Genomic DNA, 13114 nt, shown 5'->3' with positions numbered 1-13114 from the left:
ATTTGAATTAGATTTCTCTTATGTTGTGTTGCATCAATGTAAAATCATATCATTGCAACTAATAAACAAGAAGGAGTGGTCAGTAGTGGCAATTGTTATTAACCCCAGTCAATCATGTGAAAAGTAACGTTTTGCTTTGTTCCAAGAAGGGAGTGCAGAAAATCTGAACTGTTTTTCCCCTGTGAGGTTAAACCAGGGGTGTCCAAACTTTTTCATTTGAGGGCCACATCCAGAAAATCCGAAGGATGCAAGGGCCAATTATTATGAAGAGAAATTGTGTTTAGTCCTAAAAAATTGTAAAAATAATTTATTTGGGCTTTTGCATATTTAAAAAAAAATGCCACAGTATATAAACAAATTTCTTTGTAATATGGCAGTAGGGTTATTATAGTTTTGGAATTTCCCATTTTAGTTTTTATTTTGTTTTGAGTTTTGTTTTTTTAAATTTAGTTAGTTTTAATTATTTTTTCAGGGTGGTTCTGTTAGTCATTTTTATTAGTTTTAGTCCTTTAATAAATGCTTAGTTTTAGTTTAGCTAGTTTCAGTATTAGTTTTAGGCTTTTGGGGTTTTTTTTTGTTTTTTTTTAATGTGTATTACTCATGCGCAACATAAAAAAAAAAACATGGGTGCGACATCATTATTCTGGTTTGTATTAAAATAAATCTACTAATAATCACATTTCAAATCATCCCCAAAGACTCATGCATTAAATTAATTACCAAAGACTAAAATGAAGGACATTTTTGTTATAATTATAGTTTTATTTTGGTTAGTTTTGTAAACATAAAATGTAGTTTCAGTTAGTTTTCTTTTTTTTTTAAAAAGCATCTTCGTTTTTGTTTTATTTCGTTAACGAAATTGTTTTTTAAATTTTTGTTTTTTTCGTTAGTTTTAGTTAACTAAAATAACCTTTAATAGCACCTGTGTTTTTCGACACCCTCCCTTCTTACTTTGACCATCTCCAAACATTTTTGTTTTTGTTTTATTTGAACCGAGTCAAATGCCAATTTTAGCATATGTCGCGGGCCACTAAAAAAAAATGGACGGCGGGCCGCAAATGGCCCCCGGGCCGTAGTTTGGACACCTCTGGGTTAAACCATCGTTCAAAATAATTAGTAGATCTCAAAACACATGACATGCTTTTTTTTTTAAACCATTTTCGCATAATACACGTCAAACTTTGTTTCATACTAAAAACCGATTAAGACGCTAATGCGGTTTTTAAAGGTTTTAAAGCTGAAAAGCAGTTAAAGACAAAAGGATTGATATTCTGCTTTTGTCCTTGACTGAGCGAAAGGGGGGAGATTGCCAGCGTGCGTTGGAGAGCGAGCGAGAGCGACGGGGAGTTAATCTCTTTTGTATTTTTGATCCCGAAATGTGGCGTTTGTGTCCCCTTATCCTGGCTACTTACTCGTGCAAGTGGGTAAGCGATGCCATGCACTTAGGCTGTTGAAAAGCAGGTCAATATGACCACGGAGAGGAAACCACATGTGCATTACACGGATAGCCTTGGGATTATTTCTCACAAAATGTCTTAATTCCTCTGTTCGCTAATGATCCAGGGAAAATGCCCTCTAATCTCCATTCCATTAATTAAAAAGAGCATGAGCCCGTGGAAAAACCTCGCCATCTGCTGCGGTTTCACTGCTGCAGACAGATTGTGTTTTCAGCTTTCAGCCAGGGTAACTGGGTTTTTTTTGGGTTTTTTTGGAGCAAATGGGTCGAGCGTGCATTGAGTAGATGGTAAACAGATAAAACTGCTCTGTTGAAGTGATAATACTCTCAGAATGTGTTGGAATGTTCTAGATCTTCTCCTTCACTCACAGGACACTCCAAAATGGAGTTTCAATGAAGTTCCGATGAATGCATGTATTTTAAAAAAAAAAATGGTGCCTTTAACTCATTCACTCCCAGCCATTTTCACTGAAGCTCGTTTTACAAGGATTTTGACTGAATGCTTCCTTATATTGCTACCAAAAGAAAGATTTGAATCTCTTCTTATATTATAAAAAAAAAAAAAGGATATTTATATCCATTTCCATTTTGCAGCAATTATTAGAATATAGCTCAATGTCATCCATATTCAACACTGACTGGCTGATCTCTTATAGTCTGCTGCCACCTGCTGTCTTGTTTTTCTTAATAGCTATCATTGCTTTAAGCCACCTCTTCATGTCAGAAGCTGCATCAAAGCCGTCTGTATGCTCTTTAAAAAAAAAAAAAAAACAATAATGTGTAAACACGTTTTTGGGAGTGAAGGACAGTATTAAAAAAAACGTTTTTATATGTTTTTGGGATTGAATTAGTTTTTTTTTTTTTAATAGCACCATCACTCATATAGCAACAAATGTTGAAAATAGTGGTGTCAAAATGAGTGTGTTGATTTTGAGTTAATTCAAAGTTCCTTTAAAGCCACTTCCTGTAACGCATGATTAATGACCGCCCCTTACTTGGAAAGGTCGTACTGGGAGAATTCCAGTCACAACGCAGCAGACACATCCACGTCAAAATTTAGCAGTAATAATAATACATGTTTTTGTGGCGACTGGGGTCAAGTTGTATTTTACAATATTAAATATGTGCAGAATTCACGATAAAGATTAGCTGGCTCTTAATATGAAAAAGAAAAATGCACTGAGCTGTCACCAATGTCTTACAAATGCAATTATGCCATCTAGTGGCATTAAAATGACCTCAACAAAAATCAATATTGCACTAGTTTTTTTTTAACTCAATTTTATGAATTATTATGAAATTACTGTATAAACGACTACAAAAAAATGCAGCTATATTTTTTCCCACTTTTGTTTTAACAAGAGTATGAAAACTTAACATTTTATTGTACATTTAGAACAGATATAAAATGTGTGAATCATCGCGAGTTAACCATTGAAGTCATGCGATGATTTACGATTGATAATTTTGAGTTTGAGTTTGTCATGTTTCTGTTTTTGCTTTCTGGTTTGTCTCCCCTGGCCTCGTTATTGTTAACCTTGTCCACCTGCATGTTTCTTCCCTTCCCAGTGTATCGACCAATCAGCTTCCCCTGCCACTTGTGTCTTGCCCAGCTGTGTCTAATCACTGTCAATTAGCGTGTTTATTTAGTCACCTGTGTTCCGTTCCGTTCTTCTTGGTTCATTGTCGTTGTCTTCTTCCTGTTCATGCTGCTGTTTTTTTTTTTTGTCCTGATTCTTGCCCTGTTTTGTATTTTGTATCTTATGTTTGCACTTCGTTTTTGGTTCAATTAAAACTTATTTAAGAGCACCCCTGCCACGCCTCGTTTGCCTCCCTGCACTTGGGTCCATCTCCACCACACCGAATCTGACACCCCTAGTTAAAATATGAGTAACACTTATCAGAAAAATACTCTTCTACTAGCACAATGATCAACATGTTTTCCCGTTTCTCATCTAATAAATTCGGTGCGCTGATTAGTGAGCCACCAGGCTTCCCGTTCCGTCTCCTTTTGTTAGTCATTGTTATTTTTCATGTTTCTTCAAGCAGGTTGCGACTGTAAAGACAAATTGCTTGTGCGTTTTTATATACATGGGCCAATAAATATGATTCCGATATGTTCCATTAATATTTCTCTGAGTTATTATCTTTCTGAATTGCAGAATGGTTCAAAAGATTCCGATAGTGCAGGTCTGATTTATTTTCACTTGAAGCCTTCTCAAGAGACGTTTCCTTTTTGATACGTCCAACACTTCAAACACAAATTCAAAGAACGACGAAGTCTTTGTAGCACAATTTTGATGTCCCCATGTGTTCTTAAAAAATAACGACAAAGCTGTATAAACATGAACCAAGCCTTCTTTTTGTGTTGAAAGTGAAATGAATGAATGAAAGCCATCACTCCATTATTTATACAATATTGTATTGTTCATTTCAATATCTTGCACTATTGTGATATTATGCAGGGACATCACAATTTTTCCATCTCATAATCAGGATGATTAAAAACTCATTCACTGCCAGTCATTTTAGAAAATTTTAAAATTGTCAATACTCACGTGATATTACATTCAATAATTACATTTCAACCGAATCTACCAAATGACAGAATCGACTCCCTACGTTTTGTCCCGTCCCATTCTTTTATAATTGACAGCAGAAAAATGTAGGTTTGCCAAAATACAGCCATTTCTCCCAATGGACTCTGAAACTGTGTTTATTCCGTATAAAATGGGGCAATGATGTCATCTACCGGTGGTTGGGCATCAGTAAAGTTGTTTCCAAGTTTGATATTTCCAGTGGAGCATGCTCAGATTCGCCCCCATTTAGCACCGCTCTAAAAAATACAATTGACAAGTATACTTGTCAAAGGCAGTGAATGAGTTAAGGTGTTAAAGTTAGACGTTTTGTTGAATATTTTTTCATCAAAAATGGATGTTAAAAAATAGATTCGGCTGCCTATTGAATCGATTCGAGAATTGCGTGCTGTAGTATCGCGATATATTGACAAATTGATATTTTTTTTAACACCCCTAGTAAATACACTTCTTTTTATTTTTTTTATTTTATTTTTTTTTTTTTATAAAATAAAATAACATTAAAAAAAAAATAGTAAATACACTTCAAACCTTGGGACTGTGGCATGAATCGGATCGGGCCAGGCAGCAAAGAGATGCAAGCAGATGTCGTTTTTGTCTCCACACACTAATCTGTGATAGCCCTCATGTGATCCCCCCCCCACCCCCCAAACACACACACACCCTCCTCTTTTCTTTCTCCTTTCTCTCAGGCACACAGGAGCTGCATCAGTCTCACCAATGTCAAGTTTTTTTTTTGTTTTTTTTATTGTTTGCCCTCCAAACTGCATCGTGCGCAATTTTGACCTCTATAAGCGGTCTCAAGTTTTGATGGGGAGTTGAGAGACAGCCTCCAAATGGGCACACAAGGAGCGAAGAGACGAAAAGCGTGCGTAAAATGCTCCACATTTTGCGCTTTGGCGTTGATTGTCTGCTTTTCGGACTCGGCATGTGGACAGATCCGCTACTCCATCCCAGAGGAGCTGGAACATGGCGCCTTCGTGGGCAACATAGCAGAGGACTTGGGTTTGGATTTGGGGGAACTCTCAGCGCGAAGGTTCCGCATCGTTTCCGGCACCAGGAGACAGTACGTGGAGGTCAATTTGGAAAACGGAGTTTTATTTGTAAACGAGAGGCTGGATCGCGAGGAATTGTGCGAGCAGAGTTTGGCGTGCTCTTTCCATTTGCAAGTGGTCATCGAAACCCCTCTGGAGCTGTACAGAGTTGAGGTGGAGATTGTGGACGTGAACGACAACTCCCCGAGCTTCCCTTGGACCGAATTCAATCTGGACATTTCGGAATCTGCAGCACCGGCGTCCCGCTTCCCACTCGAGAGCGCGCAAGATTTGGACGTGGGTTCCAATTCGCTGCGCACTTATTTGCTGAGCGTCAACGAGCATTTCACTTTGGACGTCCAAACGAGGAGCGACGGCAGTAAATTCGCCGAACTCGTCCTGCAAAACCCGTTGGACCGGGAGCGGCAGAGCGCGCACCAAATGGTTCTGACGGCGGTGGATGGAGGTTCTCCGGAGAGGTCCGGAACTGCGCAAATCGACATCACCGTTTTGGACGCCAACGATAACGCGCCGGTGTTCGACCAATCTTTCTATCGAGTCAGGCTGGCGGAAAACGCAGCGAAGGGCGCAGTTGTCATCAAACTCAACGCGTCCGACTCGGACGAGGGCACCAACGCGGACATCACTTACTCGTTCAGCGGGCACGCGCCCCTCCGAGTGCGCCAGCTTTTCCTCGTGGACGCGCGCACGGGGGAAATCAAAGTGAAGGGGCTGATCGATTATGAAAAAGCAAGGATGCATGAAATTTACATCCAGGCGAAGGACAAAGGTCCTTCCGCTGTCGCGGTGCACTGCAAGGTGCTGGTGAACGTCCTGGATCGAAATGACAACCTGCCGGAGGTCATTCTGACCTCCGTGTCCACACCTGTGCACGAGGACGCGCCCCCGGGCACCGTCATTGCTGTCATCAGCGTGACGGACAAAGACTCCGGGGAAAACGGCAACGTCGACTGCGAGATCCCTCATCTGATCCCTTTCCAGCTTCACTCCTCGTTTAAAAACTACTACACGTTGGTGACGAGTGATTTTTTGGACAGGGAGACAGTGGTGGAGTATAACATTACACTCACCGCAAGAGATATGGGTTCCCCGCCTTTATTTACAAGGAAAACGATTGTTGTCCAAGTGTCTGATGTGAATGATAATGCGCCGCTATTCAAACAACCTGCTTATAGTGTGTACTTGACCGAGAATAATGCACCGGGGGCCTCCATCTGCTCCGTGACAGCGCATGACCCGGACTACGGCCAAAATGCTTACATCTCATATTCCATAATGGAAGCTGACATCCGAGAGATGCCTGCCTCGACATACGTCTCCATAAATTCGGACAACGGCAATATTTACGCCCTCAGGTCGTTTGACCACGAGCAGTTGAAAAACTTCCAAATCACAGTGCAGGCCCAAGATGCCGGATTCCCGCCGTTAATGGGCAACGTCACCGTGACGATATTCATCTTGGATCAGAATGACAACGCGCCCGTCATCGTGTCGCCTCTCCCTCGAAACGGGACGCCCCCGATTGAGGCGGTGCCGAGGTCCGTGGACGCCGGCTACCTGGTCGCCAAAATACGAGCGGCGGATGCCGACGCGGGTCAGAACTCGCGCCTTTTCTACCAGATGCTCCAAGCGACTGACCCGAGTTTGTTCAGCGTGGCTTTATACACGGGGGAAATTAGGACGATACGACGGTTGGTCGAGAAAGACCCCACGAGGCACAGATTGGTCGTTCTGGTGAAGGACAACGGCCAACTGCCCCTCTCGGCCACGGTTTCCATCATCCTGTCAGTGGTTGACAGCCTGCCAGAATCTCAGCCCGATTCGGGTGACCTGTCACCGAGCCCCCGTCACAGCTCCAACTTTAGCCTCTACTTAATCGTGTCTCTAGGCGCGATCTCCTTAACCTTCCTCGTGGCCATCATCGTCATTGTTACTGTGAGGAGGCTGAAGGACAGAGCGTCCAACAAAGAGTCCAACTTCCCCTCCGCCACCATGTGCTGCTGCTGCTGCTGTCGCTCGGTTTCGCCCGGCGGCGCCGACGTCTTCAAAAAGTCCAATTTGAACGTCAGGATGTCGACGGACGAGGCGAGCGGCAACGGCGCCGTGCCGCAAGCTTACTGCTACAAAATGTGTCTGACGCCGGAATCCTCCAAAAGCGACTTCATGTTCCTCAAGCCCTGCAGCCCGGTGCTGTCCGTTCGACAGAATAACGCTAAAAGCACCGACTACCTGACGTCCGGTTGGAGCGCGCTGGACCGTAATGAGCTGGCCAACAACATAACTTCAACACAGAAAGAGGTAACAACTGCAGCGCACAAAATGCACTCACTTCATCCAGTAACACAGAATACAAGACATTTTCTACACTGCTTATTCTGTTCAGAGTTATGGTAATGGCTGGTAACTGGTCACCAGTCAGCCTGTGTGTTGAGCAGTGTTGCCACAGTTACCTTGAAAAAGTAACTTAGTTACTTTACTGATTACTTGGTTTTAAAAGTAACTAAATTGCGTTACTGATTACTTGATTTGAAAAGTCACTAAGTTAGATTAAAAGTTACTTTTTTAGTTACTTTCAGCAGCTGCCGATAACACCATCTCAACATAAAACAATGCGATAGAAACGGAGTTCCAAATACTTTATTGAAAGTGCATTTTTAACATGAAAATGATTTTTTTTTTTTATGAAAAACAAAATAGGCAGTCTCTCTTGACTTCTTGTAACATACTTTTTATAAAACAAACAATAAAAATCTATCCAGGTTGAAAATGAAAATCCCCTTAATTCCTCCCTTGTTTGTTCCGCTATTCCAAGTGTGTCCACTTGAGTGGACTCGTGCATGCTGAAAACGTGACTTGTGTGACGTCACTCCCCCTGGCGAGAGGGCAGAGACGACCTCATCCCAGAATGCTTCACGGACCAGTTGAGGATGGAAATAAAAAATTTTTTACCACTTTTATGGTCCATAATGTACACTTTTTTTGTTGCCTGTTGGTTAATAAAACTAGTAGTAAAAGTATCATCACTTTTGTTTTGAATGTGCAAACCATTCACGACCAGACCATGGCTGAATTCAGTGTGGTGATCAATGACTTCCGCCTCATCTTCGTAGTTAGCCGCAGTTGTTTGTGACTGTTACAACAGTGAGATATTTTTGCCTTCTTCAGGAAAATGTGGAGTAACGCATTGACAGTAACTTTAATCAACTACTTTGTAGAATAAAGTAACGCATTAGACTACTAGTTACTTTGAAAAGCAAATTTTTTTGAGTAACGCGTTACTTAGTTACTTAGTAGCGCCGGCAACACTGGTGTTGAGTGGGTATACCAAAACCAAAGTCGCCTATTTTGCCTATTTTGTAACAATACACTACAGCTACCGTATTTTTCGGATTATAAGTCGAACCAGCCAAAAAATGCATAATTAAGAAGGAAAAAACACGTATAAGTCGCACTGGAGTATAAGTCGCATTTTTGGGGGAAATTTATTTGGTAAAATCCAACACCAAAAACATACATGTCATCTTGAAAGGCAATTTAAAATAAAAATAAAAGAGAGAACAACAGGCTGAATAAGTGTACGGTATACTAACGTTACATGACTGACATGCCTGGTAATGTCAGCAACGACGTAACATATTAAGAGTTTGTAGCGAGCAGTGACGGGAGTCGGAGGCGGAGTGTTGAAGCTCGGAGCGTTTTATTGACATCAGCTTCTGAGGTCTTAACAGCAACTCCCCACTCAGCTAGAAGCTAACAGGCTAACTCCCCTTTTCAACATAACGAAACCTTCCCACCCGGAACTCTCCCTTCGTCCCAACGTTCCGTGGGGGAATTAAAGTTAAATACAATTTCTTGTATTTAATATATGTTTTGGTGACACAGGGTTAATTAGAAAATTGTGTTTAGACTAGTGGGGTCACATGCAATATATTATTTTAAATGGTATTTCACTTGTATAAAACTACATAGTGTGCAGCAGCATTACAAAATACAGTATGACTCACACGTGACTGAGAAAACAAAAACAAAAAAGCAGGGCGGAAAAAAATACTTCCTAATTCTTGTTAGATCTGCACGTAACTCACATAAAAAAAAAACTGTGCATGATGAACTGTCATGTGTGTAAATGGCATCAGCAGGATGCATCACATTGTTGAGTTGTCCCTGATTAGCTGCTAACTGCTAAATTTGCAGCAACATTCATTATTCATTCCATTAGTCATTTCATGCACCCCGAGTAGTGTGATACTTCACACTGAATCAATTTGTCCCTCATTACCTCATGATGATCTCATTAGGGTTTGTTTTTTTCCTGACTCCTCAGGCGTCTATGGCAAATTATAAACCTGGAAAAAAGTTTGGGCTTTTTTTTTTTTTTTTTCTCCCCTACCAACTCTGCTGCAGAGCAGATTGCTCAAATTGTAATTTACATATTTGTAGTGGGGAATGCAGCTACAGAATTAATGTTTTTATGATTTAGAAATTCACAATATCATCAACTGAGTATTGAATAATTTCAATTCAATATATTATAGTATTGCATTTGATTGTGCAGGTTGAACGCCATGCAATAAGATACAGACCCACGTAAGCTATTGAATGTCAATATAAACAAAGGAGAAAAAAGTGCTCACCAGTCAAGCAGAAAACACATTTGTTTTACATGAGCAAGTTATTGATTTGCATTCGGTTTGTTTCAATCGTGCAGCTTAAGTGCTCCAGCAAGGACTGGACTTGGACCAAGAATCAACGGAATTCGGCATACAAGAGGTGAATAGGGCGACAGAAAATAAAATAAATAAATAAATCGACATGCCAGCATGTATAAATGTACACTGAATTTGCATTTTTAACTCTTCAGGTACAGTTCTGGAAACATGGAAGGCACGCTATCACGTCCACAGTACGACGCTGATGAGTATTTCTGCTCGGTGGCGCCGCAGTATTGGACCTGGGGAAACCATATGAGTGGTGAGTGTCATTTCTATATGTTATATGTGACCTCACGAGTATAAACATGACATTCTGATTAATATCACATTTGTGGAATATCAAAATCCAGCCGTTTTTACCCATCTCAGGGGTGGCCATTTTGCCACTTGCTGTCGACTGAAGATGACATCACAGTTGCTCAGGCACCGACCAATCACAGCTCACTTGTTTTCTTTTTTTTTTTTTTTTCTTTATTTTTTTTTTTTAGAAAAAGCTCACTTGTTTTCTGAAGCTGGGCTGTGATCGGTTGTTACCCGAGTCCTGAGCAACATTTGTGTCATATTCAGTCGACAGCAAGTGCCAAAATGGCCGCCACCCTGAGTCTTGTGTGCTGAAGGGTTGGATCCCAAGGCGCAGACACAAATAAGATTTTATCTGTTTATTCACATTGAGAGGTACAGAAACTCAGAGAAGCTGTACACAGGAACAGATGGACAATAATCCGGCAACCACATACGTTTCTCAGAAAGCTTATAAAGACAGTAAATCTCATTGGTTAGCCACGTGGGCACCAGTACTGACATGGAATCATCTGATTGGCTGTTGTCTGCTTTCTAACCATATAGAGAGATTAAAGAGTCTTGACATCATCTAGTTTCAAGCCGATTGCATCAGTTCAAATAAAACAAACATTAGACAAATCATCAGTTCACATAAAGTCAACTGTCAAGACATTTGCCGCAAACAAAACAGTCATGTTAGTTTAACCCAGGCGTGACCCCAGACATGAGACAAGACCCAAACGTTACTCCTGCATGACTCGAGTCATGACACTGAGATGGATAAAAACAGCTGGATTTTGCTTCATAACTCATATTCTGTGAGCACAATAGTAACCAGAATGCCATATTTAGAAGGGCTGCATAGAATATAACATTGTCGAAAAAATAATTTCGGGGTTGACTTCCGCTTTAACTCTTTGACTGAACATTATCCAAAAAAAAACAACCCCAACAGTGCGAGCCGATTTCGAGCATTTTCATTCATCTTTCAAGGCAAACAAAATATTGTGCGCTACGACTACATAAACATAAAAAAAAAGTATGTTTCTACCTTATTCCGTTCTTTAATAATCACCATTCGAGAATAGGTAATTTGAGTGACATTGAAAAGATACATTTTTTTGCACAACTGTGACTTAGACAATTTTTTTTTTAGTTTATTGACGCTCTGTGAATTAGATTTAATGTGACAAAGGCTTTGATCATTTCACGTCATCCTTGAAAACGTTCCATTTCATCACATCGGTCGTGTTTCATTGTAAATTCATAGACCGTGAGCCCATTGAAAAGAGATACAATGCTGCCATCTGCTGGACATAGTTAGTGGGTGTTTTGATTCCACAACCCATTGAGCAGGAAGTGCTGCACAAGACATTGCACTGCCTATTGAGAGAGAGAATAAAAAAATTAAATAAAAAACCTTAGTAAACGTTTATGGCGGCATTTATTAGGATTTTAGCATACGTCATGAAACGTTTTTAGTTAAGTCTGTTCCCTCCTGTAAGTGTATATTTGGAGGTCATCGGTGTGAAAACACTCAGTGCCCATTTTTGCAGACTGCAAGATGTCTCTTCAAGACGAAAGCGCCCCGAACTTGGTTTGGACTCCAAAGTACGCACAGCCTCAGTCTGAGGCCCCCGACTACCAGCACAACGTGTACATTCCCTCCGAGGCGGCAGACTACCAGCACAACGTGTACATTCCCGGCACCACGTCTGGCTACAGCACACTCAAGCTCGCGCCTCGAGGTGACCTGGACGTCTACAACACCTTTTCAACTTTCGGCAAGAAAAAGAAATTGATTTCCAAATATGAGCAGCCGTACGACAAAGATGATGGCCTGATAAGCGGCGGTATTTTTACATAAAGATGACGAGCATTCCGTTCGCACTGTGTATGTTGTACAGGATGAGATATTTGTCATTAAAAAGTCCGTTATTGAGAACTTTGTATGGCGCTTCAAAAAGCAGTTAGTGGAAAATAGGCTTATATTGGGGGTTACTTCAAATGTGTTGTTTTCCCAATTAGTATCCAAAATCCTACAGCCCTAATTTCATTGATATTTTGGTCAAATACGTTTATAGTACTTCCACTTTTTTGCATGATTTCCTACTCATTTCTCATGACACATTTATCAACTAAGTCATTCGTTAGTTACTGTTAATTCCTGTGGTAGAAAGGTTGTTTCGTAATTTCGGAGTAGTTTTGACTGTTATTATTTTTATTATTATTTTATATCACATATGGAACTAATGACACATTTCAGATGGACAACAAAGCTTTTAGGCTCGCTAGATTAAATGTGATGATTTAATACAATACAATACATCATTTCTTAAATGTGTTATCAAATCCAGATTTTAATGTGATCTGTACTTATCCATGAGTCATCGTTATTTTAGTACATGTTCATACATGGTAGAAATATTCACTTTGTAAAGTATGTATGTATAGTATATATATATTATATAATAAAATACACATTAAACCTGTTAAACATGTTTTTAGTATTTTATGTTGTTTTCTTTAGACACCAATATGAAGAGTGCAGTGTGTTTTCCGAGGTAAGAATGACAGTATGAGTAGTAGGGATGTCACGATAAGGGCAATATCGTGATATCGTGATATTAAAACTGCCACAATATCGTCGTCGTCATGTTCACAATATTTAAAAGGAACACATTTGTTCAAAAAGTCAGGTTGATTTCCATTTGTGCAGTTCTAGCACCCTCTAGTGGCTAGTTTGTAAGTGCTATTTAATTTTCATTAGGGATGTTTTGGCCTTCTATGTTTAAAATCTATGCTAATTGTCAGATTTAGGGGAATGTAATTTGCTTGTGAAGCGATCAATGTGTGCTTGCATTAAGCCAAGCGCACACGTAACTGCAAAATGCATATTGGCATATCCCGTTTATCCTAAAGTGGCTGAAATTCCTACAGCATTTAATGGCAACTGGAATAACCTCTCACAAATGTTGATGCATTGCAAACATGTACCCTGCCAAATCTTAC

General features: G+C 40.3%; 1 protein-coding gene across 1 annotated transcript; it reads left to right on the top strand.

The window, feature by feature from the left end:
* Window positions 1-4730: 4730 nt before the first annotated feature.
* Window positions 4731-12603, top strand: LOC144006684 (protocadherin-10-like). The gene is made up of 4 exons (XM_077505670.1): window positions 4731-7406; window positions 9817-9878; window positions 9970-10079; window positions 11659-12603. Exons 1-4 carry the CDS (start codon window positions 4890-4892, stop codon window positions 11967-11969), a joined length of 3000 nt encoding a protein of 999 aa, XP_077361796.1. The 5' UTR covers window positions 4731-4889; the 3' UTR covers window positions 11970-12603.
* Window positions 12604-13114: the final 511 nt, after the last annotated feature.

The sequence above is a fragment of the Festucalex cinctus genome, chromosome 18 (genome assembly GCF_051991245.1).
Source record: "Festucalex cinctus isolate MCC-2025b chromosome 18, RoL_Fcin_1.0, whole genome shotgun sequence".
Taxonomy (NCBI): domain Eukaryota; kingdom Metazoa; phylum Chordata; class Actinopteri; order Syngnathiformes; family Syngnathidae; genus Festucalex; species Festucalex cinctus.
Note: the sequence above shows the minus strand (reverse complement) of the source record. Positions and strands in the feature narration are given on the sequence as shown.